Source organism: Chinchilla lanigera, unplaced genomic scaffold (genome assembly GCF_000276665.1).
Source record: "Chinchilla lanigera isolate Chin_1 unplaced genomic scaffold, ChiLan1.0 scaffold00041, whole genome shotgun sequence".
In the NCBI taxonomy this organism is placed as follows: Eukaryota; Metazoa; Chordata; class Mammalia; order Rodentia; family Chinchillidae; genus Chinchilla; species Chinchilla lanigera.
In genome coordinates this window covers 9,598,261-9,626,096 of record NW_004955442.1, presented here as the reverse complement: position 1 = coordinate 9,626,096, position 27,836 = coordinate 9,598,261, and the positions used below count along the sequence as shown (strand labels likewise).

Genomic DNA, 27,836 nt, shown 5'->3' with positions numbered 1-27,836 from the left:
CACGGCAGCCGGCAGCCGGGCTCAGATGGCCTGGTCCTGCCCGCGGCGCAGGCCGAGCACGCGCGCGGCCGCCAGGAAGGCCGCCCCGGTGAGCAGCTCCGAAACGAAGCTGATCCAGCCCAGGGCCAGGGACCAGCCGAAGCGGATGTCCACCTGGTCCAGGAGCGCCCTCTCCTCCAGCAGACACAGCGCCTCGCGGAAGGCGGCGGCCGAGTAGGCGATGTAGACGCTGATGCCAGCCAGGGTCACCATGGCTGTGGGGAGAGCAGATCACATGAGGAAAGAGACAAACCAACAAAAGGAAGATGACCGGAAGCGGAAGGCCGCCTCTGGGAGAGGAGAGGGCGTGGGGGGTGGGGTAAAGGAACTGAAAACGGCCAAGTACAAGGAGTGCTTAGTACTTTCGCTGCAGGAAAGTGCAAATTGCCATTAATCTTGCTCAGAATGCTCCCCGGCTCTGGACATGCCTACCGCGTGGTCCTCGCCGCTGTCGGAAGCAGTTCCGGAAGCCCCCACGGAGGCACGGCTGTGCCGCCTCCTGCCCTGAGTCATGGTCATTTGGACTTAGAAGAGCCAGAAGGCGGACAGAGCCAGATCCGGGGAAGAAGGCGCACGAGGCCGCACCGCCCTGTCCTAGGAGCCTGGCGTTCTGCAGGGCGCGCCGGGGCAGCACTGGCTGTATCTGTGGTCACATCTCCTAAAAACACTCAGGAAAGAGGACTTCCAGAACTGCTTCAGAAAGCGCCAAGGACAATGGGACAAGTGTGCTCCAAGCCAGGGGGATGTTTTGAGGAGAGTAATAGCAATGTGTTTGTCCAGGTAATCACGTGTTAATGTACACATTCATTTATATTTTGATCACACCTCACATGACATGCGCATGGAACGAGCCTCCAAAACAAGCATCTCTTCTGTTTATAAAAACATGTATAAACCTCCCGGCACTCGCTCCCCTTTCTCCGTCCCTCCCCACGCTCTTCCTCCTCACCCACCGGCCCTGGCCCCAGGTTCTCCTCCCTCCACGGCAGCGCCTGTGCCCAGCCCGCCCGCCCGCTGCACCCTCCCTCTCCCTGTCCTGCGCATCCCCCCCGACAGCTCGAACCCCGGGCCTGCCCAGCGCCACACAGCTGCCCGGGCCACCATGGCCGTTCGCGACCTGACCGGCTCAGAGCTCCCGGACACAAGCACAGAGCAGCCTCCTAGCCCTGCGCCTCCGCCCGGGAGAGAATGCCGTCCTCCGTCCTTCCACACCAGGCCAAGCAGGGCTTTGGTGGGGTGGCCGCCTCTGACTTCAGAAAGGAGCTATAAAGATGGCAGCCGCCGCCCTCACGCCTCTGTCCCCTGCCCTTGGCCTGCAGCCCTGTGCGCCCAGCGCATCTTCTCTTTTCCCTTCAGGGCACTTTTTCTTCTTGAGCTCTGCTTTTGTGCTTCCTTTTCTTCTCCTTTTGTCCTCAATGGATGTAAACTTTCTGTCCATCACGTGCCCCGTCCAGTTCTTTGAACGGGACAGCAAGAGCCTGGGAAGAAGTGCTGGCCGCCACACCGTCCGGGGACACAGATAGGTAAGCGCGCATTCTCCCCCGGGCTGCGCCCAGGACGGGAGCTCTCTGCTCCTTGCTCCTCCCGGTGCCCTGCCCAGGGTCTGCGGGCCTCACCGCACCGAGAGGACCGATGACTGGGGCTGCCCTGCCCGGGCCGATAGCCACTCGGGGCTTCTGATGTAACGCGGCAGCTCAGCTCCCAGGCGAGCCTGTTCAGGCTCCCTGTGGCATGGCACGGGGGGAGAATTTCACCAGCACAGAAAGCTGTCCCTGGCTACCGTGGGGACTGTTAATGGGGACAGTAACCATCGCTGTGGGGAACTGGAGGTGAGGGCCTGGCAGCGTTCTCACCTCCTGACTCCTGGACTCCAGACACAGGTGACAGTATTGTTTGTTTTCCTTGTAGTTCTGGGGCCTGAACCCAGAGCTTTGGCTTTGGGCTGCATCCCCAGCCCTTCTTTAAATTTTTATTTTGAGACAGGGTCTCGCCAACTTCCTAAATTGCCCATCCTGGGCTTGATCTTGCAATCTTCCTGCCTCAGCCTCCGAGGGTGCTGGGTTATAGGTATGTGCCAACATGGCCATCTGACTTGGGGTTTTTTGTCTGTCTGTCTGTCTGTCTGTCTCTCTCCCTTCTTTCCTTTCTAGAACTGCAACTTGAACCCATGATCTTGCACTGAGTTATATCTTCATCTGATTTTTTATTTCACTACCGAGGCTGGTCTCAAATTTTCAATCCTCCTGCAGCTGGGATTATGGTGGAACAGCCCATCATGGTGCACCACCATGCACAGCTTTTTCTTTGTTTATTTTAATAATGAGGAATCACCTCAAAAAACTAGGATTGGAGGTCCCATTTGAAGGAGCTATTCCCCTTCTGGGTATCTTCCCAGAAGAATTAAAAACATCGTACCACAGAGATATATGTGCACACATGTTTATAGCAGCACAGTTTGTAATAGGAAACAACCCAGATTCCCATCAATCAGGCAATGGATAAAAAAGATGTGATCTTTTTATACAGTGGAGTACTACTCAGCCATAAAGAAAGATAAACTGGAGACTTTTGTAGGTAAATGGATGCAACTCGAGACCATACTCATAAGTGAAATAAACCAGATGCACATGTGTAAACATCATATTATCTTCCTAGTGTGAGAAGCTAAAAGAGTAAATAAGATCCAAAATGTACAATAGATATTGTAAAATGGGAAGAAACTTCAAAGGAAAGAGAAACAGAAATGGGGGAATGGAGAAGAGAAGGAAGGGAAAAGAAAAAATAATATAGATATAAAAGATAGTTAAGATAGTTGCACTACTAATTTCTCTTAGCTCATTGAAAAGAAAGGTTTGTGTTAATGCTGTTTGGACACTTAAATGTCGATATCTTATACTCTGAGTAAGTAATTTAAAGAGAACAATACACAATGTATTAACCATTGTTACCCTCCTATTATCTTCTTTTGAAATTTTTTTTCTCTTTAAAATAAAACGGTAATAATGAGGAATCATTTCAGACACACTGGGAACACGGGAAGCCTACAGCAGCCATTTTTCTAAAACCACTGGTTTGCCAAACAATTAACCCAGCCAGCATTGGTCACGCATGGCTTTTGTTCTGTTTGTTTGTTTTGTTTCTCTGCCGGTGTTGTGCTTCTGATGAGTAAACACTGCACACATTCAGTGCAGCCGCGATGCCCCGATGCGTGCGCCCCTGATGGGCTGCTCCACCGAGCGATCTGACGTGTCCCTCACACACTTGGCCTTGTTCTTGTTGTTTGTTTGTCTCTCTGTCTGCTAGGGAGAGAGGGCTTGAAGTCCACCCTCTTCGCAGTTTTCAAGTGTTCACTCCAGTTACTGTACAACAGGGTCCCCAAATTTATTCCTCCAACTACTACAGTTTCATTTCTTTGACCAGCATCTCCTGGTCCCCGCTGTGCCGCTGGGAACTGCGGTTTTAGTCCCGTCGCGGGAAGGGTGGTTTGTTTAGACTCCACGTCTGTGTGGTTTTGTCTGGAGCCTGGCTGTGCCGGCTGGATAATCCACGTGCGCAGTGCTGGAGCGGCGCTGAGGGCAGCGGGGAGCGAGGTGGCGCCGAGGGCCTCCTGCCAGTGCAGGGCCCTGAGCTGGAGCTGCCCTGACTTCAGGCGGAGGTCAGAGTTCAGCTCTGGCCAGAAACGCAGGGAGCCCTTGGCAGCTGCCCTCCTCTTCCTCCCTGGAAACTGCTTGCCCCTCTTCACGGATACTTTGGTGGGGAAACTGAGTCTCAACAGGAGATGGGGTCCCCCACCCCTCGGAGGCCTTATAGGCAGCATCCACACACACCCCCAGCCCCTCCAGCAGCCTGGTCCCCACGAGGTGGACACCTACCTCCAAAGAGGAACAGCGTCCCAGTGAGCAGGAGGAGGAGGTAGGCCTGGAGGAGGAAGCTCAGGAACCCCGTCATTCCCCCAAAAACCATCAGGATCAGGCTGAGCGGAAGCAGGATCACAAACGTCCCGTGCATGGCTTGGAAGAGATACAGAGAACACTAGTATTCAATCAACAAACATTTCCTGAATGCTCATCCTGGGGCAGCCCATGAACGCTGCAGGGAGTGATTCCCGCTATTACCACTGCTGCAACTCGTGACAGCAGCAGCAGCAGCAGCAGCTGAAGCTCGTCGTGAACAAGGCCTGAGCTCCGGATCCGCAAGGTGCCTCAAGGTAAGTGGTGCCGTCAGTGGTTAATTTGTAACCCAGGAGCAAACCCTTGTGGGTGGCATTCGGAGAGCAGACAAGTAAGGGACAACCCCGGGAGTTGGTGGCAAACGCCGGGGCCCACAGAATGGCACAGAGGGGCGACAGGGCCGGCAGCATCCCTGGGAGCTGACCTCTGAGCAGGAACCCAAGGGGGTGACGGAGGCAGCATCCTGCAGAATGGGGTGAGGGGTGCAGGAGCTGGGAGCAGCAGAGGAGCCCGTGGGGCCCAGTGTGACCCAGCACCCCAGGCCAATGAGTAGACCGCGTGGGCTCTCCTGCTGTCCCATGGGGGAGACTTCAGCCTTCTCTCCGATTGAGATAGGAGCCACCAGACAGAGGAGTCAAGGGGTTAAGTTGTTTTGAAACAGGGTCTTACTAAATCACTAAATTGCTCAAGCTGGGCTCAAACCTGTGATCCTCCTGCATCAGCCTCCCAGAAAGCCAGGGCTACAGGTGTGTGCCTCTACGCCCCCTGTGAAGTTTTCAGAGGACTGCTGTCTTTGCTATATTGGGAGTAGGCAGCAGCAGGGCATGGCGCACTGGTGATTCGTGTCCACCCAGCACCTGTACAGCCACCATGTTAGAAAGGATCTTTGCAGATACTGAGGATCTAGAGATGAGAGCGTCTCAGACTAGAGGCTCCTGACAGCCCCCAGTGATGTCCTTGGGAAGGGAGAGAAGATGGGGAGGGACAGTGACAGGCAGGAGGGGGCAGGTGATCCAGAGGAGGAGGCAATGTGCCGATGACAGCACAGCCTCAAGAAGGGCACCTGAATGCCAGGAGCCCCCAAGGACTCCAGCAGCTACCAGCGCTCAAGAGCATCACACTCAACAGACCTTCCTGAACCTCCAGGACCAACCCCCAGGACACCTGGGTTTTGGGCTTCTGGCCTCCAGCATTGCATGGGAATAGGGTGCTGTTAACCGTTACCTTGGTGATTTGCTGGGGCAGCCCAAGGAGACTCAGACGGGACAGGCTGGAAGCAGGGAGATGGCAGAGAGACTCTTGCAACAGCCCTGCAAGGTGACAGAGGCTGGACCAGGGTGGAGACCTTGGTGGGGAGAAATGGTCACGTCCCAGGTATACATTGGAGGTAAAACTGGGTCGAGAAAAGGAAGAGAGAACTGGGGTGGGGCCGAATTCTGGGATTGAGCCACTGAGCAAAGTGGGAAGATGAGGGAGGAGGAGGTGCGGGGGGCCCGGGGGCTTGGAAGTGCCAGGAACCTATCAGACTCCAAGCAGAGGCACCAAAGGCACCGCTGTAGATGGCGTGGTGTACACTTGCAGGGTGACACATGGATGCCTTTGAAGACCCAACAGCAGGCGAGGTTTCCAGAGGAGAGAACGGAGGTGGAGAAAGGCAGAGACCGAGGGCTGAGCCGTGGGGGCTGCGGCCCAGGCTTGAGGGGGCATGAGGAGGAGCCAGGAAGGTCCGAGGATGGGAAGCACATCCCCACCCCCAGCCACAGAGTGGGGCCCCACCTGGCATTCTCCATGGCAACCACCCCCAGGGGAGGAGTTTGAGTTTCAAGGACGTTTGAAGTTCAGTTCCCCAGGGAAACGACAGGTGAAAAGTGACAGCCTAGGACAGTGACAGGCGGGAGTGGGCAGGTGATCCAGAGAGTGGGTGGGGGAGGCCAGATGAAGCACATCGCGTAAAGGTCTGGACCCCCTTCCCCCAAGTCACCAGTGTCCCAAGAGACCAAGGCACGCACCGACTGCACCTCTGGGCAACCTGCTCTCACCCCAGTGTCCAGAGCCAGCCACAAACCCAAAGCCTCAGTGATCTTAATGGTGACATTAATAAAATACAGACAGCACTCAACTCAGGATGGCTGAGCTAATGAGTTTTTGATGTTATGATAGTGCAAAAATACTTAATAGTCATTTGGTAGAAACCATATTTTCAGCTTTGGACTTTGATCTTGTCCAGGGCTGAAGTTATTTGATCTGATCATCTCTGGACACTCGGGCACAGTTTCCACCCACCCGTGACTGTGCAGGCAGCACCCTCACTCCAAGGTGTGCAGGGTAGCTGGACAACAGTGTTCAGTAGTTTAGGTGTGTTGAATGCATTTTTGATGTATGATATTTTCAACTTATGATAACTTTATCAGTGGGACATAATCCCACTGTTAGCTGTGAAACACCCATAACTCACATATAAATAAAATGATAACAAAAATTATAATAGCCTTGGGAATAAAAATAGTGACAGAAATTTCCTGAGTGCCAGACCCTGTCTTCAGCACTTCCCACACATTAATTCATCTTAACCTCAAAACAATCATCTGAAGTAAGAACTAACTCGTGTCCCCGTTTTGTAGATGTGGAAACTGAGGACATAAAAACTTAAATTTTTATGCCTTCAGTCCCAGAGCCAGAAGACAAGAGCACCATCGTCTGACCCCAGGCTGCTGAGTAGGACCAGTTGGTGGAGAAGTTGAAACCCTATAGGGTACCCATGTTTACCTAACCCCAAAGTCAATCAGCTGCTCCACTGCACTGTTCCGTGTTGCAGATGCAGCTGGAAAAGCTAACTTGTTCCCACAGGGATGGAGGCCAGGCGTGAAGAAATCTCAAGGATCATCACCCTGGGAAGATGCTCCCTCTTCATCCAGAATTCCTAACGCCTTCCACTTCCTGGTAGGAGGTAGAGAGCATCTTTCACTCTGCCTAGGGGTGGTTGTGGTGCACCCCGTGGCAGCTTCAGGATGGGGACTGACAGAACAGCTGGAGGCTTGGAACTTTCACCCCTGACCTCTGGGGAGCACACAAGGCCTGGAGCATGCAGAGCTGAAGATTTATCCAACCGTGTGTGCACGATGCAACCCCCACAAAACCTAAACTACGGATCCGAGAGACCCCAGCTAGTGAACTTGTCCCAGGCCAGGAGAGGGCAAGGAAGCGCTGCACGCCCACCCCTCCCCAGCGCCCCTCCCATTTGGCAGGTCCTGGCTCACACCCTTTATAATACACCCGTAAAGCTCAGTATTTGCCTAAGTACCCTAGCAACTGTGCAACGTGAAGAGGGGGTGGTGGGAAGGGTCGGTTGTCAAAAGCGCAGGTGGCCAGGCCTTTGGGCTGGGCCTTTCTTTACCAGGATGTGCTCATGCCCACAAGGAGGTGCCTGACGTAAGCTTATTGGTTTTTGTTTTCTTTAGAGAGCAGGTGTTGACAAATTGCCCAGGCTTGAACTTGAGATCTCCTGCCCCCGGCTCCGGACTAGCAGAGGCTTGCCCTGCCACCCTCACAAATGTGCAAGCTCTGGTGGGACGGGGCAGCAGGGTCTACAGACCGAGGATTCTGGCACTGAGAGGCCCGCGAAGCAGGCAGTCATCCTCAGCGCATGACGACCAAGGGGTTCACGGGTTAAACCAAACCAAATGAGGAACTGCCCAGTGCTCAGTTGCTGAGCCGAGAGCCCGTGAACTGAGTCCTAAATGGAAATTACTGTTTACCTGTCTTCATCTCTAGGGGCATTGAGGCAGTTTCCAGAGGCCAAACAGTCAAAGATAAATACACCTTCTGACATGGGAAAGCAGAAAAGAATGAGTTGTAGGAGATTCCAGGCATAGGGAAGAGGGCTAGGAAAGGAAGGAGATGGAAAGAGGAAGGTTAAGGTCTCGGGTCTACACACCATCACCACCAATCTGACTCTGAGCTTCCTGGCAGCCAGAGCAGAAAGGAAAACAGTTGCAAAGTTCTTTTGCATCGTTTATTTATCTAATATGTGTTGGTCGCTTACTGTGAGCTGGGCACAGAGCCTTTTTAAGCCGTCTGGCATCAGGACAGGTATGAGAATGAATACTCTCCTCTCACCCTGCAGGGCAGGCTCAGTGTCATCTCATCTAAGGGTTTGCTCACACCGTCCACCACCATCCACATGGCCAGGTGCCTCCGTGTGCTCCCTCAGCTTCCCGGGGCCACCCACTCCTGACCTTTATCCCCTGTCTTTGTCTCACCTGAGGGTTCCGCGGCTCATACACAACTGTTTCCCTGAGTTCTCAGCAGAGGTCTTGGGACATGGTGAGCGTTCAAACAGGGTGTGTCGACCAACCAAAGGAATGGATGGATAAGTTTTGAGCCATGAGTGCAAGGCAAAAAGTATGGGATTTTCCAGGAAGTGAAAAAAACGGAAGCTTCATGGTAGTTAAAAATACAGACTTTAGGGCCAGGTGAGGTACAGCATTTGACTGGGCTCTGACTTGGGACTTTGGGCGAGTCCCTCAGTTCCCCAGACCCGCATTTGCACATCTGTGAAATGGGGGCAGCAGCACGGGGCCCAAAGCAGAACATGTGTGAACTCACAGGGCCACCTGGGGCCACGAAGCAAGGTGTTCAGAGCTGTGTCCCTTTGCACTGTAGTTCAATGTGGTTTTGCGTGGGACCCAAGGATTCCGTGCCGAAGTGTAATTCCCATTAGGAGTATTAAGGGGCTAGGAATTTAATCTGACTTCGGTGCTGAGAGGCAGCACCCTCGGGGTGGCAAGGGTCAGATGAGGTCATCAGGGCGAAGACCCCATGACTGAATTCTGGTGACTTTGTAAGAAAATGGAGAAGACAGGTGTGGTGGTGCATACCTGTGACCCTAGCACTCTGGGACCCCGAGTTCAAGCCTAGACTGGGCAACTTAGCAACTTAGCAAAAGCCTGTTTCAAAATTTTAAAAAAAATTAAAAAGGACTGGGAATGCAGCTCAGTGTGAAAGCCCTCGATTCAATCTCTGGTACAAGAGAGGGGAGGAAGGGGGACAGAGGGAGAGAGAGAGAGAAAGGGGAGAGAGAGAGAAAAGAAGAAGGAGGAGGAGATGGAGAAGGAGGAAGAGGAGGAGAAGGAGAGGGAGGAAGAGGGAAGGGGAGGGGAGAGGAGGGACCAGGAGACATAGGTGCACGCATGCGCACACTTACACACACACACACACACACACACACACACACACACACACACACCCTATCTCTTGCCAGGTAACTCCTTGTGCCACCTCAGGACTCTGCCAGCAAGAATCCATCACTAGAGGCCTCCTCGACCTTAGACCTCTAGAATCATGAGCTAAATAAACCTGTTTTTATTAAAACTCACCCAGGCTGTGGTATTGTGTTATTTGCAGTAGAAATGGACTAATTCATCCAGCAGTAATAAAAACTGTAAGGACAGCAATCGCTCCACCTCTGACCTGCACTGTGGCCACGTCAGTGTGTCTCCCCCACCCGCTCACCCCAAACGCCTCCAAACTTGGCAAATCCAGGAAATGAGACCGCACTCCTGCCCGGGCTGCTGGAGAATGAAACCTGAGCCCGGCCAGGCCTGTGGTCTGTGCTCCTCCTCCTTCTTTCTCTTTAAAGAGCAGCCTCAGGCAGGCAGACAAGAGTCTGTGGGGGGACCTCGCCCGCCTCACCTCATGGCATCAGCCCCACGCGGTGGCTGAGGCAGGAGATCGCTCCTTCTTCGACATCAGTGAGGCTTCCTGGAGGCAGCTGGCCCTGGCGGCCCCCGGTGAGTCCCAACCTCAGAGTAAGCCACCTCGACGTTCACCTTCAATTCAATGTCTGAGTGAGAACAGGCTCCGTGAGAGGGTTGTAAAACCTCCTGCTGGAGTCTGGTTTAGCTGTGTACGTGTGTGTGTGTGTGTGTGTGTGTGTGTGTGTGTCTGCCTTACAGTTTTTTCTTTTTCAGGGCTGTGACATTAGAACATGAGCTCTGGTCCCAATTCTGTCCCACCTGGAAACGGAGGCATTTCCAGCCATGCCTCTGGATGTGCTTAGGTTTTCGGTTCTTTTTTGTTTGTTTGTTTGTTTTTTTGTTTTTTCTCTGGTACCGGGAACTGAACTCATGACCTTGCGCTTGCCAGGCAGGTGCTTTGCCACTGAGCTAAATCCCCAGCCCCTGGATGTGCTTAGGGAAGAGGCTCCCTCTCCTTTGGGGTGTGGATGTGACAGGGATAAATTTCATGATGCTGAGACGCTTGGAGACGGTGTGTGTCACCACGGGGTAGAATGAGGGTGAGTGTCGCTGGCATCCACGCTGTGTGACTTTGAGCCAACTAGAGCACTCTGAGCCTCATCGATTACATAAGAATGAGACCCCTGCTCACAGATCCCTAAGGACTTCTTAAATTCAGTGTACGCAGGGAACTTGTTTGCCCTGTGCCCAGCTCCCCACTGAGCACTGGCATAGATAGGATAGTCAGAAGGCTCCTCATTTGTGGGTATACGGACAGAGAGCCCACAGTCTGAATACCCAAACCACAGCTGTGTTCAGACCCAAACAGTCATCAATATTCGTTACACCACCTCCCATGGCCATACGTACAGTCCAGGACCAGTCAGGGTGACCCTGACACTGTCACCCATGTGACATCAGCTGTTTCTGCAGCTATCTACCTCACTCTTGCTGCCCGCACCTCCCAGGGTCCAGTTCAGCTCCAGTACCTGTCAGCTGAGCAGCCCAAGGCAAGTTAGTATGCACCCTTCTGGCCTCAGTTTTCCCACCTGTTAAATGGAAATGCTAAGCGTGGCCACTCCCTAGTGGCTGAGGATATGCTGAGGATGAAATACACTGAAACAGCCAAGCTCTTAGAACCACGCTGAGCCCCTCCCGGCCTTCTGTGAGTGTTGAGGTCATCCTATTATTGCTTGTCAGCTCGGCACTGAATGACCAAGGGGAATAACATGCATGAAAGTGTATGAAGTTTTAGTACCCTGGGAATCCCGTTACAATCAAATGCGTATCTGAGACCTCATTCTCACTCAGCAACAAACCTCCCAGGCACCCCTGGATGGTGAAAAAGGAAGAAAGAGCCCCCGGCATCTGGGAAGTGGCCTGGCACCCACAGCCAGGCTGGCGTTCTCCTGGATGCAATCGAGGTCCTCAGAGACGCAACACGGGGAGACAGACTGCTTTCAGGGTTTTCAGGCATGGTCGCCCACCACACACCAGACCTCCTGTCCCCACTAACGTGGTTGCTGCTCCTGTAACAGTCACAGCTCCAGCCTTGCTGTGTCTGCCTCCCTCTAGATAAGGAGCACCCAGACCCTAGATCACAGAAAGACCTGTTCCCCCTCCCTGCCCTACTCAGTCCTGATCAAAGCCCTGCTTCCTCAGAGCCCAACACCACAAAATCATCTCCCAGGTTCCAGCCGTCCTTTCTGACAAGCTGCCAAGATGCCCGCGGTCCCCCCGGCTTGTGCATTCCTGCACTGCAAGGAATAGTGAGCCCCTCTTGCTCAGCAACAGGCCTGGCCCCAAGGGTAAACCTGGAGAGGATGGCAGTGGCCAAGGTTGTGAGGTTGGGGGTGGGGGTGAGCAAAGGCCAGCAAGGTCCACGAAACATCTTTTTCAGGGATGAGTTTCTGTACGTCCTGGAAAATCCAAAGATTTCCACTCAGAACTTAGAACATAGTACATGCGCTGTGTGCAAAGAAGGCTAAATTAGTGAATGAGGGAAGGGAGGCAGGCGGAGAGGGGACCGGAGAAGGGGAGGAGGGAGGGAAGGAAATAGCATCCACTGAGCACTGACTGTGTACAGCAATTAGACTGTTATTATAGAAGGGCAGTATTGAATCAAATGTGAATCCTGCCTCCTCGGAACTTATAGAAAGGAGCTCACCTGAGGACTACGTGTGTGGAGGTTCAGCAGTGTGTGAAATCAGAGGGCCTGGACCAAGTCCCAAGGCCCACAGCCCCTCCACTGAATACAGTGAGTGAGTCACAGGGGAAAGAGCTGAGGGTTCAGTGTGATTCAGCTCTCACCAGCAGTGTGACTCCAGGCCAGCTGCCTCTCTCAGCCTAAACTTTCTCATCTGGAAAATGGGATGGACCATATTCATCTTGGCGTGAGGACTTCCAGTGCCTGGCGCTCAGGCTCTGCCCTCAACCTGAGCTCCAGACTTTCCCTTGGCTCCAAGAACCTCCTCACATCCTTCCTCCCACAGGACCCCCAAGCAGGGTTCCCAGTAATGCTCCACTATGATGGGCTGAGGAGGGTGATGTCAGGACAGGTCCAGCACTGGACTCCAAAGCAAGGTTTCTGGTCCTGAATTCCAGTCTCAGTCTGCCATTTCCTGCTGGCGGTCTTGCAGGGAAAGAGTCCTAGATTCAAGACCAGCCAAGCACGCTTACTCCCTGGTAACTAACTTGTGACCCCCAGCTGAACTGAGCCAGCTTGGGGCTGGGTGTGGGAGGCCCACCTGAGGGTTGTTCCTGGCAGCATAGGAGGCAGAACTGGAGAGGAAGCTGTAGAGAAGTTATAGGGAGCTTTAGAAGCTGCTGGGTGCTCTTAGAAGCTGTAAGAAGCTCTTGGTTCTGTTGAAGGAGCTTGTCATGCTGGCCTTCCCGATGAAGTTGGCTGTTTTCTTCATTGAAGGAACTCGGGACTTTGTTGTCACTGAGAATGGCTTCAGTTCACTTCATGGGAGCGCTGATCCTCACTTTGAGTATCACTTCCTGGCTCCGGAGGGGAAGACGGTGCACTGCTTAGTCTCCTGGAGAAGCTTGCTGTGTTGGCTTTCCTGATGGAAACTCAGCTGTCCTGATCACTGGGGGAGTTCAGGACCTCACTGTTGCTGAGGATGGCTGTGGCAATTTTCAGGGGAGCTCTGGTTCTCACTTTGAGCATTGCCTCCTGGCTCCAGTGCAGATCCCTCAGCCTGCTAGCACAGATGCTTCATCCCGCTGGCAGACTTTCTAGCTTCTACCACTGACCTTGGGGCCTTTCAGCACAGATCCGTAAAACAGGCCCACATGAGACATTGTCATGGGCTCTAGCCCTTCAGTTGAACTTGTAGGGGGCATTGTCATGGGCCCTAGGTCTTCAGCTGGACTCATGCAGGACACTACTTTGGGATCTAGGCCTTCAGCTGGATTCTTTGGCTTAGCATGTGGACAGATCTCCTGCACTCTCTTTGTATATGATTCTTTAGGTGACTATTATAAAATAATTTTATAAAATATGTGTCCTGTATTGTATAGTTCCCCTTGAAAAACCCCAAACTACAAAACTCCCCGTGTGACCTTGGGCAAGTCCCCTTGTCTCTCTGAGCCCCGTTCCTCATTTGTATAAAGAGGGACATGAAGACTTCCCTGCAGAGTCGCCGTCCAGACTGGCCAGGTTTCCAAAAGCACCTGACAAACCTGCAGCACATGCATTCATTAAGGAACAAATGCCTGCGGGCTCCTGATAGAACCAAGCTCACCCCAGAGCATGGGGCCATCCCCGTGAGCAAAGCCCTCACCCTCCTGCAGCTCACAGCCCAGGGCAAGAGATGGGCCATCCAGGAAGCCGGGGATACGGGGAACTATTGCAGACTGCAACGTGCCACAAAGGAAACCCGCCTGGAATGCAGGGAAGCAGGTGGCGGACAGTGTGGCTTAGTCTCCAGACAAGAAGACTGAATTAGTTTATTGTGGCTGTCATAATGAATCACCACAAACTGGGTGGCTCAAAACCAACAGGAATTTATTCTGTCAGAGTTCTGGAAGGAGGAAGTCAAAAATCACGATACCAGCAGGCCCAAGCTCCTGCCACAGGCTCTGGGGAGAATATCCACTTCTGGGTGCTGTCAGCAACCTGGAGGGCCCCTCAGCTTGCAGCAGCTTCACCCAACCGCCCTCCATCTTCCCTTCCCTCTCCTTGCTTTTCCTCTCCTTCAAGGACACTCACTGGTCATAGGATTTAGGCCCCATCCAGCTAGCCCAAGGCTATCTCAGCTCGAGAGCTCTAACTTAGATACAGCTGCAAGGACACTTTCCCAAACAAGGTCACATTCACAGACTCAGGCTGAGGACATGGGCATACTGTCCTGGAGATGACACAGTGCAGCACACTGCCGTGTCTTGGACAGTGTAAGACCATCACATGTGGTGTGAGCAGTAGCTCAAAAGATGGTAACAGCAATTATTACACAGAGAAATAACAATACAGAAATGCTAAGAGGTCGTCTTTTCATCAAGAATAAACATGCATGCCCAAGTAAGGGAGAACTTTTTGATTCAAAAATGCTTTGCCGCTAGTAAGGGGAAAGGCAAGTCCTCAAAGAAGAGCAGAGATGTCCCCACTGAGGAGAGGCGTATTTGTCACTCTTCCTCTCGCCTTGTCTGCGTGGTGAGAGGACCGGACTCCTCTGAGGTGAGGACACCCTGGGGTGCTGAGTGAAGTGACATTCCTGCTCCTGAGCTAAGCAGGGAGATCACTGTCTCCAAGACACATTAGAAGCTCTGACAAAAGAAGCAAGTCACCAGAACCATTTACCAATGGGCGGAAGTGTCTCCGTCTTTATCTTCCAATCTGGTCAAATGACTTTCAGACTCTGGGAAGTGCTCAGAAAGTGATCCTATGATCCCAAGGAAGGTGCAGCTTTTTAAATATTTTGTAAATTTTTTGTCCTTGAGTCCATCCTTGAAGGCAGGGGCTCCAGCTTAGTTACCTCACTGTCTCCAAGATGCCTTTGCTGTGATGTGAAAAGAGCAGAGGTCAGCCAGCAAGACCTGCGTTCCATCCTGGCTCAGCCTCTCACGGAGCAAACAATATCGTCTCTCCAAAACCTTGGGTTCCCCTCTCGTCAGCGGGACTGCAGGCTCTGCCCTTGCACTGAGAGTGTAAATAAGTGTTTTCTCTTTGTCTTCAAGTGGCTCAGGCACCACCGGACAGAGTCTTTCATGGGGAACCTGAGGCACTCATGTCAGTTTCCTAGGATGGAATAGCTAAGAAGTGTCAGCTGAACGTGATGATGCTGGGGGTTTGCAGACAAGGTGCCTTGCCCAGCCTGGGGAGTTAGGGGAGGTGTCCTGAGGGGAAGAGCCCCAGCCAAGATCAGGTGTGAGGTGAGGGAGTGTGAGTCAGGCAGAGAAGAGACAGGCTGTGCCAACATCCAGAAGGAGACACAGGCAGGAACGTGGATCTCAGCGCTTGCAGCCAGAATGGAGGCAGGAGTCACAAAGTCCTGTGAGCCACACAGAAAGGAACTCAACCACCCAGGCAGCACTTCTGGGTGAAAAGGTGAAAACACAACCCATCTAGCCACCACCAGCCCCTGCTCCTTCCTCTCCACCTCAGATGGCTGGGGACAGAGCTCCCAGGTTTTCCCCCACAAATGTGTGTATCTTCTACATATTCACGCATCTCTCCAATTGTACAATGCACTCCTGACCATACTTTGGCATATCCGAAAACAGCTTCGTGTTGGAGCATCCACAGTACCTCACTTGCATGACTGGCAGCGTTTCTTTTGTGTTAACGGCGCATAAAGTAAACATGCCCCTTAAGCTTTTGTTTTACCCCCATAGGAGAGGTACGATATTGGTGCTAATAGTTTGGATGCTAAGAGTCACCCAGAGGCACGTGTTAGAGGCCTGGCCCTCAGCTTACCAGGTGGAGCTCAGTGGGAGGTCTGACGTCACTGGGGATTCTTCAAGAGGATGGTGGGACCCTAGTTAGTGTCTTTCTCTTGTCTACATCCTGCTATTAGTGAACGATTTTGCCCCATGACACATTCCCCCCCATGACATCCCACCATAGCCCCACAGTAACCGTGGACTAGGATCTTCAATCTCCTCTCAGTCTCTCTCTCCCTCTCTCTCTCTCTCCCCTCTCCCTGGGCCTCACACTGGCTACGTCCCCACAGGAAAGGTATGGGCCACCATGCTGACAACTTTCTGTCTTTATAAGCTGATTATCTCCAGTATTTATTATAGTAATGGGAAGCTGACTGACACAATTTGGGAGCTATACAAAATGCCATCAAACCGCCCATTACACTGTACCTTGTTCGCTTTACTCCACGGTACCTGTAGGTATTCCATCCAAATTAAGTCTATTCTTCGCACAGACTATCCTTAAAATAGATACACACATATCTTTATTTCTCTATCCATGGGCACTGAGGCTGTATCTTGTGCTTGGTTGTTTTGTTTTGTTTTGCTCTTACTGTTTCAAAACTGACATGCTAAACCTCTTCTAAGAAGCACCACATGGAAGATGCCAGAAGGAGATTTACTTTGAACATGAGCATTTCATTTCAAAGTGCAGCCTCGACTTTCAATGGCACCCCAGAAAGGCAGCCTCATCCCTGGCCGTCACGCCCCGAGAAGCCAAAATCCACAGGCGCCTGCCTCCCTGCCTCTCCCTGGCCTCCGCAGCACTGATGTGCACAGATCACGCGGGGCTCTCCTCCTGGGCCCCGGCAGCCTCCTGCTATGTCCCCAATCCCTGCTCTCGTTCTATCCCTGACAGCTCCGCTTTCAATTTGCACCAGGCATCGTGGGAGGGCTGGTTTTAATTTTCCACACTGCTGCCACAAAGCAGCACCCAGAAAGATGGAAAGCCAGTCTTGGGAAGTTTCCAGCTTCGCCTCCTCAGAGGACAGGCAGGCCAGGCCGCTGTCTCTCAGTCCATGGTCCAGGGTCTAGCTTCTGCTGCTGGCATGCTGTGCTGGACCAAGCATTTTACCCCTCTGGGTCTACTGTCTTTCTCTGCCCAGCCCTGCCATCCTCCCGGGCTTAGCAGAAGAAGGCCCTAGAAAGGGGGAGGAGCCAAGAAGCCCTGTCTGCCTCAGCCTTCAGGAGCACCAGCCTTTCTGCTGCCTCAGGAGTACACCAAGCTCGGTCCTGCCTTCCAGCTCTGTACCTGCCATTCCTCTTGCAGGTCCCTGGTCCCTGTCTGAAGAAGGCAGAGGAGGGCAGCAAGGCACCAAACCACCCAACACACCCCAGGAGCTCTTCATCGAGGCTGCCATGGCCTCTGATCTTAACACATTAGACTCATATTGTACTCAGTGGGGCATCATTTCAATAGGGTAAAAGCAAATTTCTAGAGTTCAAATCCCAGATCTGCCAGCTACCGCACAAACTTGAATACCTTGCCTCACCTTGCTGTGCCTCACCTTTCTGTTTCCTTACCTGTAAAGCTGAGGATGATGCTAGTAGCGCCTGCCTCAGGAACTGCTGCGAAGATTAAACCAGCTGATACATGCAAAGACCTCAGTGCAGTGTCTGGCGCACAGCAACTGTCTCATCATCTTCTATGCCAGACAGCAGACCCAGGGCTGGGGGTAAAACTACGTACACAGTAAGTAGATGACTGCTAGATCTGCAGCTATCAGCTCCACTTACAGATGAGAACCTTGAGACCCAGGAAGGCATCAGTCAGAGCAGAAAAAGGAAGCATGAAGTGAGCTTCTTGGGAACTTTGCATGTACCATCTCATTTCACCTCAGAACAATGCTATTTGTGGGTACAGGTGACTCATAAGAACTCACACAGTTTGTGGTAGACGGGGACCCCATTTCCTGGGCCTTATCTAAGATGGGCTGATTCCATCTTTGCCCCTTGTTACAAGTGGGCAAGTGCCACTGCCTGACATATCAGCACTTTGCACCCCTTGGCCATAATGATTGGCTCTGCGCTGGGTGTGTGGCCACATGTAGTCCAATGAACGGCCTGGCTGGAAGTTTAGGGGACTAAGGCAGAGAGGACTCAGCTGAAACTAGGACTCACACGGAAGACAGCAAAGCCCCAGAGGGGGCAGAAAGAAAGAGAGCCGGGCTCTGTGAGTCCCAGCAGGAACCTGGACCAGGAACCTCCTCTTCCTCAAGCCAGTATAATCTGAGTTTGTCCTTTCATCAGAAGGTTCCCAGCTGACACCAACAGCCTGGTTGGTTCGTGAGCATGGCTCCTTAGTCTACACCCTGCTAAGTTTGTTGCCCTCTTTGCCACCAAAAATCATTCTGGTCCTAGCCAAGGAACAAAACTCATGATTCCCCAAAGCTGATCTGGGAGACGGAACACCCAAGAAAGGGGGATTTTGCTGAGAAGGAAACTACTCCATTGGAAAACTCTCCCTGCTGCCTGCTGAGATAGGTGCGCACATAGGTGCCCCTGTACACGAGCAGGATGCTCTATTCAACTTCACTCCAGCAGGGTGGTGGTGCACAGAACCAAGCAGACACTGGGTGATGGCTTGCATCGCAGCCCTTGGTCTGCCAGGTGATGGCAGCACTGTTGGGTGCTGAAATGATCTGCATGTTTTCCTGGAGGAAAACCATCAAGATTTCTGTCCATACGCCCTCCCCAGGATTTGCCTAGGAGGCTGAGTCAGAGAACGGTGCTGCTTGTCAACTGGCTGCCCTTTTTGGTCTCTGATCTTTCAAGGAATTAAATGCCTTTACATAACAAAAGAGCTTGGAACAAACTCAAATTCATTTTGGGGGAAAATGAGATTTTGAGAAAAAAGTTCTCTCTGGGGGTGATTTCAATAAGCATGCAATCCAAAGGGGCAGCTCGCCCTCTTCCTTGGATAATACAGTGGTAACGATAGCGGCTACCACTCACGGTCATACATGGAGGCCAGCGTTGTGCTCCTCTCTTCGAAGATGCTCGCAAGTTTTGTCCTCGCTATAACCTTAGACAGAGGAACAAGTAATTGTCATTTTGCCTGTGAGGGAGCTAAAACTCAGAGAAGTGTAGGAAATGTGCAAAGCCACACACCTAGTTGGCCATGAATCTGGGGTTAGACCTATGTCGGAGACTGAACAGATGATGTGACTTCTGTCTCTCAAAATCCTGGAACAAGAAGGCTTGCTGCAGTATCAGGTTTCAACAGGAAGGCAACCCAGTGCCAACCACAGTTAGCCAACGAATTTAAACCCAAGGTAACTGAACACCAACACCCAGCCTGGCAAAGGCTTGGCACACCATGCGTGTGACTACAGCTAGCAAGAGGCTAGAAGGAACGGTGCAGGAGAGAGTTGGTGCTTATCACACGCTTACATTGTGTCCACCGCCACTGCTTCATACAACACACAGCTCCTGCGGCAGCCCAGGCATGGTGTGAGGTTCTAGATCAGGTGCATTATTTTTTTCATTCGTGTTCCACTTCGTGAAATCTTGATCTTGTCCCTCCTGGTTTTGACATCTCATTTTGATCGATGTAGAAAATGAGGCTGAGTGTTCAAGGACAGCTGAGGGCCCCTGGAAGGGTCTGAGCTGAGACTAACCCTCATCTCCCTTACTCCAAACACAGGAATTCTTGACAATATTTAAAACAATGCTCCAGGAATACCCGAAGTCTCTCCCTGTGTGGGTGGCACTGAGGACTGAGTACATGATACCTTCTCCCCTCCTCAACTTCCCACACTGTCCAGGTGTCCAGGGGGTGTCTCCTGCAGGGGGATGTACACAGTGAGGTGCTGGCTTGACTCAGATGAGCTCACAGGAGCCAGTTAAGATTCTAGGAATCTTGTGAGCCAGGTGCCATCATGTGGGCAGCTAGCAATTGGCCACAGTAAAAGTACTTACACCACAGAACTTGGCAAATGCTACAGATCGGGAGCTTTTTCTCCTTCCCAGAGAACCAGTTGTTAAATATTTTCCAGCGTAGGACTGGACTTCAGATATCCATCCATCCATGCATACATTGATCCATTCACTCAAATAAGTACATTTGTTATGTAATATTTAATATTTGCTATATCATATTGCCTGCATTCACTTACATCCTTTTTCAGCAAACTTTGATTCGTGATCAGTCTTACACCAGGTTTAGCAGGTTAAGACAGACCTGATGATCCCTGTACTCGCAGGGCTCACAGTCTAATGAGGGAGCCGGATTTTAACACCTGCCACCCAAAAAAGCCACATGTCCTATACTACAAGTAGAAGTTAACCAATTTAAGCTGGTGGGATGGGGCAGAGAGACTCCAGGCAGAGGGAACAATACACGCAAAGTCCTGCTGCAGGAAGAAGTTTTGGGTGATCCAGGAAGAAGTCCAAGGTGAGCATAGCCAGAGAAGAAAGTGCAAAGGAAGGAAAGAGCCAGAAAGGGGCCTGCCGGGCCTTAGGGGCCATGTGAGGGATTCATCTTTATTCTACAGTCTTCAAGCCTCAGTAATCTACCCAAGGAGCCCCATGGTTCAAGGCCTGTGGAGTTCAGTCCTGTTTCCTCACCACAGTCTCTCTACGGTCCATCTCTAGACCTCAGTTCCTCCTTCGAAAAGTGAACATAAAAATGGGGCCAAGACCTTCAGAAGGCGATGTGGGGATCCAGTGAAGATAGATGAGAAGCGCTTAGCTCCATATCTGGCCAGCTGCAAACCTCAGTGAGCGGGACCATGACATTTCCCTTCTCCTCAAGGGCTCATTCAACCTGTTTTCTTTCTTACACTCAGTCCTGCATTTTTATCTAGTGCCAAGCGTTGTGCTGGGCACTGGGGAAGCAACAGCCAACAAGTCAGGTGCAGTGGAGGAAGGGCCCCTGCCTCCTAAATGCTTGCCTTGAACCAACACCCCCAAAACTTATTGCATTGCTACTCCTGCCCGGCCAACCTGGGGTCCATGGAATAAGACCTCCCCTCTGTCACCCACAGCTCCGGGGCTGGTTTCCCAGCTCCTGATCCCCATGCTTCTGCCGGCGGCTGTTCACTCTAAAGTCCAGCTGTGTGCTTCCCCAACGCTCTCCCCAGTAAGTCTGTGAGCGTCTGGAGGCCAAAGTCTTAATGCCCAATCAGCCAGGCGCCTGGCACACAGAAAGCCATCAGTCAGGGTTGGTTGGATGAATCCTAAGCCACACTTAGAGGTGGAGCGAGAGAGGCTTTATTCTCTACATTTAACCCCAATCCTTTCTCACGCCCTGCTGTCAAAGGCCACCCCAGGCCCCCCATGTGGGGAAGGACGCTTCTCCCTCCACCGCCCTCCCCAGACTCACTGAGAAGTTGTCGACTTGAGTCGCTGACTGTCACGTTCTCTTGCCAGAAGGGGTTCATCAGCGGGGTGCACGGGCTCCGCACTGGAAGGGACGGGGTGGGATGAGGAGCTAGTGGGCTGGGGGTTGGGTTTCCGAACCCCAGCCCGCCGTTCCGTCCTCTCGATCGCTCTCCTCCAGGGTGGGGGAGCGCTAGCGCAGGTGGGAGCAGAGATGGGCACCTCCAGAAGCGCTTTTGCAGCCCCAGCGCTCGGAACGGCCCACCCCGCTCCCCTTCCCGGAACCCTTAAACATTGCGCTGAGACCTGGGGGAGGGGTGCGCACCGAGCAACAGGTCCCCCCACCGTCCCCACGTGTACACTTACCCCGGCAAGTCCGCCAGAGGCCAGAGTGGGAGCTCAGAGGTTCGGGGTGGCTGTGGTTGGCGGCTCCCAGCCGGTCCAGCGCCGCCGGCCCGCGGCTCTCCAGCCGCTCGGTGTCGATGATGTACCAGAAGTCCGTGCCGATGGCGGCGGCCAAGAGCACGAAGCTGAGCGCCCCACTCAGCGCCGCTGCGCCGGCCAGCGCACCCAGGTGCAACCGCATCACCGCGTCCGGACCCCAAGCCTCGGGGTGCTGCGGCCCTCTGCGCCTGCCCGCGCCCCTTGGACTACTACCTATCCCTGCTCAGCCCTCGCCGAGGAGCTCCGACTGGAACTCCGCCCTTTGGACCTCCGGCCCTGGCTTCGAGCTCACACCCTCACCTGCGCTGGGAAGCGCACGAGCTCCTCTCGCAGACCCCGCACCCAGGACGCTTCTGCCTGCACCCTCTCACCTGCGCACGGTGGGATCGCCCCTCCGCCTTCAGATCCCCCCAACAGAAGCACCCTAACCCTCCTCTTCCCTCACACGCCTAGCCCACTTACACCTCGCCCCAATTCTGCACTGTCCCTCAAACCCCTGCTCCCTCCACTTCCTGGCTCACTGTCCCCTGGACATCCTCTCCACCCCAGCCCCGTTGCTCCGCACACCGCCGCCTCTCTCCAAGGTCTCTCCTAGCCCGCCCTCCCACAGCTCGCGCTCCCTCCCCGCGCCGTGCCCCAGCAGTGGCCGAGGACCGAGCTCTGAGCGCGCAGACAGCATGGGCCGAGGGCGGTGCCCAGCAGGCGCCAGGGGCCAGGATGCGCGCGCGAGAGAGGCGGTCTTCCTGCCACTTCTGGGAGTAAAAACGACGGGCGAGGGACTCACAGTCCAACCAGGGTTTGCAGATATTCTGCTATGGCATACTCCCTCCACCTCCAATCACCTTGCTCCTAAAATCCACCTTCCAGTGGTTCTTCTGTGCTGGCTACTGAGAGGAGAAAGGCAGATTCGTTTTTTATAAAAGTTCCTTAAAGTAATGGTCTAGACCAGGTTCTCTATGTCTGTCCTGTCCACCGCCAAAGTCTTTCTTCACCATCATAACTGATGCCACCTCTACTGCTACCACTATCACCACCATCACTATCACCACCACCAATCATCACCACCACCACACCACCACTACCATCACCACTATCATCATTGCTACCACCATCCCCACCTCTACCACCATCACCAGTACCAGTGTTATTACTATTCTCTTCTCTGTCATCACCCATACCCTTATCCATTCTACCGTCTTCTGCACACAGCACAAAACCTTCCATTCTTCTAAGAACTACTTCTTGAGCCTTCTCCATGCCTCACACTAGGGTTTATGTTAAGGATGCAGGCAAGAATATAGTGCCTGTGCCTACTATACAGTGCAGTCTTTTTCAAAACAAAGCAATCAAAAAAAAATACTCATATGTCTGTGACACATAGTGGTAAATGAAAGAGGATTCCAGGCTTGGGGCTATGCTACCAATGGTACCCCAAAGTTCCCTTTGTGGATAGGAAATCAAAATCCTGGCACCCCTATGACACATTCTTAGGGAATCATCATACCAAGCCTCAAAGTTGATATTCTCTGGTCAAGTTGAGGAAAGAATCATTAAGCAAAGTGCTTAGACCCACTGAATTGCTGCAGGGAAAGTAGCAAAGAGGGTCTTAGCTAGTCTTTCTGAGGAAGTGGCATTGTTACTGAGACAGGAGGAATATACAGCATTGAGTGTTTCACTGAGCATTTCATTGGTGCCTTCTAGAGGAGCTGAAAGGAAGACAATCAGAATTAGAACAGTGTGGGAAGCACATGGGGGAGAGGAGATGAGACTGAGAACGTAGGAAGGATCCCTAGTTGTGCAGGTCTGAAGATCCGTGATAGCTCAGGTTTTATCTAAACTACCAAATGATTCTGAGGAGGGATGTGAAATGCTCTAACTTACATTTTTTAAAAAACTCAGTCTTCCTCTAGGAGGAAGTGTCTATCCATTTTAGTTGTCCATGTTCTGATTGGATCTTTTATTTGGGGAGTCTGGTTTTTCTGAGTTCTTTATATATGCTACATATTAATCCTCTGTCTGAGGTATAGCTGGCAAAAAATTTTTCCATTCTGTAGGTTGTTTCTTTACTCTTTTGGTTGTTTCCTTTGCTGTATATCTTTTCTGTCATAAAGAAGGATAAATCTGAGTCATTTGTAGGAAAATATATGCATCTTAAGACCACAATGCTAGGTGAAGCACATCACACATGCAAACTGCAATATCACATGGATCCTCTTTTAAGAGAAATCAAAAGTAAAATAATGTAAAGAGCAAAATAAAGGATAGACAATAGGAAACAGGGAGGTAGATCTTCAGCAGACATGAAGGGGATCTAGAGATGGAGAGAGTGGAAGAGAAGGGAAGTGAAGAGGAAATAAAAAGAATTAAGATGTGCTGTGGACCTGTACCAACTCCCCACATTGAATGTGATCATTATGTACCACAAACATATGTTAATTAAAAAAATTTTAAAAACCCTCAATTTCTCTGCTAACTTGGTAAGCAAAGGGGCCAGTTAGGAGGACACTGCAGTGGAAGATACAAAAGATCCTAGTGCTTTAGGCCAGGTAGTGGCATGGGGAGGGAAGTGACCTGAATTTTTAAAGTTGAAGGCTGTTATAGTTTAAATATGAAGTGTTCGCCAAAGACTCGTATTGAGGGCTTGATCCCCAGTGCAGTAATGAAATCTAGAGAGGTTACTGGGTCATGAGGGAGAACACTTACCTGTCAGTGGAGTAACTCACTGATGAGCTCATAGCTGAATGGTCTGTTTGGAGGTGGGGGTCCAACCAGAGGAAGTAGGTCACTGGGAGAATGCTTTTGAAGGATATACCTTGTTCCTGGCCTCTTTCTTTCTAGCTCTTCCCCTCCTTTCTGCTTCCTGGCTGCCTTGAGGTGAGCAGATTTTCTTTGAGGCCCTTCTGCTGTGATATTCAGCCTCACTGCTGGTTTAAAAGCCATGGAGCCAGGCAGCCATGGACTGAACCCTCTGAAGCCATGAGCCGAAATAAATCTCTTCCTTTAAGTTGTCTTTTCCAGGTATTTGGTCACAGAGACAAACAGCTACCTGACAGCTGACTAGAACTGACAGGAAATACTAATACACTAATGCTGAGTTTTCTCTTCCTTGTTACTGGATTCATCCTTATCAACACCATTTTAACCTTCACCTTCATTCTGCATAACATTCTGGGCCATCACTGTTGGGCCACCATTTTGATTAAGGCTGATCTTTCCCCTAGCCATCACCTGACAGCTTTGCTTTCAATGCTGTGAAAGTATTACCATCTCATCATTTGTATCGCCATCAAAGTGATCCACACCATACCTTATAGATGAAAGTAAAATTCAACTGAGGTTGGTCCTGGGAGCCCTGTCTTTAAGGTTCCATCTCTCTCCTCTTTCTCTTTCTTTTTCCAGCTATGTTGTTTTCCTCTTGCTTGACTTTATTCTTCAAGCAGTCTCAGCTATGGAGCTATAGACATTCCTTTTCACAGCTTAGCAACACCAACAAAAAGAATCTTTCTCAATGGTAGTCACAAGATTTCCAGAAAGAAATCTCATTGGCCCACCTGTGAACAAATGTTCCCCTCTGAGCCAGCACCTATAGTTCCATAGAACAAAATGTGCTGACTGGCCAAGTCTGGATCACCCACCCTCTCCTAGACCCAGCAGTGAGTCAGTTGGTCCCATCACCCTGAGCTAAGCATTGTCATGGCAGCAAGATGTACCAAATAGAAATACAGGATTCTAGTTGAGCTAGAATTTCAGATGAATAATGAATGTTTTAATGTAAGTATAAGTTTCATGCAGTAGTTGAGATATACTAAAAAATGTATTGTTTACCGGAAGTTGAAATTTAACAAGCTCTTTTGTATTTTATCTGGCAAACTCAGCTGGCTCCATAAAGGAAAATCAAGGGTAACTGGACCAAAACCAAGAGAATGGACAATGGCAAGCAAAACCCAGAGATACCCCCTGCCCCTAACATGGGCATCCCCCTCCCTGGATCCCACATGCCTCACTCACATATTGAAACATTCTTCTAGGTTTGTGTGCAAACATAACCTTGTAGGTTTCGAGATTTCTATTTATCCTGAGGATTTTAATATAATCTTCTTGAATCGTGCTCAGTCACTCTAAAAAGAACAGAAAGTAATGTTTTTTAATGATTCCAGGGAGGGGAGGATTACATCAAACACTGGGCAATATCATCACGCAGCCAGTCAACTGAAGAGGCGTGATCGAAATCAAAGACTCCTGAGGCAGGACCCAAATAGAACACAGCACTGAAGATTAATGCTCTACCATGCTAGCAAGGTAGGAGATGTGATTGAAATGCATGGTGAATGTTGATTGCAGTAAAAGACACATTGCCATTAATCCCCCTCAAAACACTCTCCCTTGCTTCAAGCATATTTATTCCATCACTCTTGCCACTTTCTAAAGTGGTTCTGGAAGTCCTCTTTTGTGTCTCTAAGAGTTGTGATCAAAAACACAGGGAAGGCTGCAGTCACATGTCATCCAGTGGAAAGGCAGCCTTGTTAAAAAAAATAAAAGTTATGGTGCGTCTTCATCCACCTTATTCACCAGGCACTGTGTGATTTCTGGCTCTTCCCTAAAGTTGAAATGACCATGAAAGGTAAATCTCTTTAATTCATTCAGGACACTGAGGCAGCCACAACAGTGCTGTTAAAGACTCTCATGAAAGAGGATTTTAGAGTTGATAGGATAAGTGTGTTTGAAGTGAGGGGGAGGATTTTGAGGGAAATGAATGGCAATGTGTCTTTTACTGTAATAATTTATTTGATCCAAACATCCACCATAGACTCTTATCACCCCTGTATAGTAAGGTGGAGAATAGTACTCAGCAAGAATTGCAGAGTCTGGGCCCAAGTCTTAAACCAGCAACTGACAGGATGTATGAGTCTGGAGAACTTGTCTTCCTTCTCCAAGCCTTGGTTTCCTTCTCATAAAACAGAGATGTTCACTATGTCCCAGAAGGACATTGTGAAGATGAGAGGGAATGAGGAGCCTAAAATTCCCCTTATGATCAATGAAGGGTCTGTACCAACATTACTACAGTATGTGGAAAGCACTGTGAGAAGAGTAAGTATGTTTATCAACTTTTTTAAAAAGTGTTTTAAAGGAAAGAGAAGGAAGGCAGAGGAAGGAGACCCCACTGTCAGGTCAAGAGTCACCTTTCACTGTGAGGCATTGGGGTATCACAGAAACACTACAGGTTTTTATTCAGTGAGACTTGCGTTTGGCTCTTGGCCCTCTTACTGAATGAACAGCGTGTGAACTCGGGTAGACTGCTTTTTCTGGTGCCTCAGTTTCTCTATGTGTAAAGTGAATATTAACAGCATCACTCCAATCTCATGGCCCTCTTCCCTCTGTGTCTCCCAGCCTGCACATAAGGACACCAGCCTTTGGCCTTAGGATCAAGCCTAATCCTGTCTGACTTCATCCAAACTAATTATAGCTGCAAAATCATAACTCCAAATAAGCACATCCTGAGGTTCTGGGTGCACATAAATTTTAGGAGGACACTACTCAACCCAGTATAGCTGTCAAATGTGATCTGCAGCAATCCAGGCACCAACAGTACCCGCCAACACTGCTTTTTCATTAGAGATCCATCTTTTTCTTCCTCTCTATCCAAGGAGCTGTGGAGGCAGAAATAGTCCTTACTTGTGTTTTTGCCCAATCCTATGAGTCCATGGTCTGTTTGTGAACTCCCTTACCTAGAAAAGAAAAGGTGCATCTATCCCTAGCCCCATGAGAAAATCCATCTCCCATCTACCAGATGAACCGAGGCTTGCACCTGAAATCAGAACGTCAGGGCTTTCTCCGCCAGGCATGATCCACATGGCTCCATCCAAGCACAGTCTCAGTGTTCCTTCCATGCTAAGTCCCTCACAGCTGGACAGCTCAGAAGCGAGCTCACCTTGCCAGCCCCATGCACCCCAACCTTTGGGCTCCCTGAACAGAAGTTCTTTCCCACCTCTGGGCCTTCATCCTGGCTGTTCCCTTTAACTAGAACACTCTCATCCCCACTCTTTCTCCTCTCTCAACTTAAAAATTACTTCTTCGGAGAGTGATCACGTAACACCCCAACTTGGGTTAAAGGCTCTCCCAATCAGCTGATACAAATGTGGATGGTGCTCCATCAAATCCCCTGGGATGCCCCGTGTTTTCAGCTCAGCTCATACTATGCACCTCATGGCTCTCTACGCAGGTCTGCCCTTCCCGAGAGAGAAGGCTGGGATTGCTGGTGAGTGAAGGCCCCAGGAACAGCCCTCAGCTAAGGATGAATGGATTGGAAGATCATCAGCCCTACTATCTCATCCCTCAGGGAAGGGTTAAACTCTGGGACATGTACTCCTCCATCTCCTAGAGGGTCCCACAGCTCAGTGACCTGTCTTAGGGAGACCAT

At 51.1% G+C, this 27,836-nt stretch overlaps 1 protein-coding gene and 1 long non-coding RNA gene across 3 annotated transcripts; one reads left to right on the top strand and one right to left on the bottom strand.

Annotated features, from left to right (window-relative positions):
• Tmem114 (transmembrane protein 114) lies at nucleotides 1-21,922 on the bottom strand. Of its 2 annotated transcripts, none has more exons than XM_005391224.2 (4): nucleotides 21,341-21,922; nucleotides 20,979-21,059; nucleotides 3,912-4,049; nucleotides 1-254 (listed from the first exon to the last, which is right to left on the bottom strand). In XM_005391224.2, exons 1-4 carry the CDS (start codon nucleotides 21,558-21,560, stop codon nucleotides 22-24), a joined length of 672 nt encoding a protein of 223 aa, XP_005391281.1. In that variant the 5' UTR covers nucleotides 21,561-21,922; the 3' UTR covers nucleotides 1-21. The 2 variants fall into 2 exon arrangements, with proteins under 2 accessions (XP_005391281.1, XP_013373093.1); XM_013517639.1 differs by lacking the exon at nucleotides 1-254 and adding an exon at nucleotides 3,234-3,646.
• LOC106149277 lies at nucleotides 9,566-27,830 on the top strand. Its single transcript, XR_001235352.1, has 3 exons — nucleotides 9,566-9,778; nucleotides 25,576-25,717; nucleotides 27,639-27,830. It is a non-coding gene; the product is annotated as an uncharacterized LOC106149277 (long non-coding RNA).
• Nucleotides 27,831-27,836: the final 6 nt, after the last annotated feature.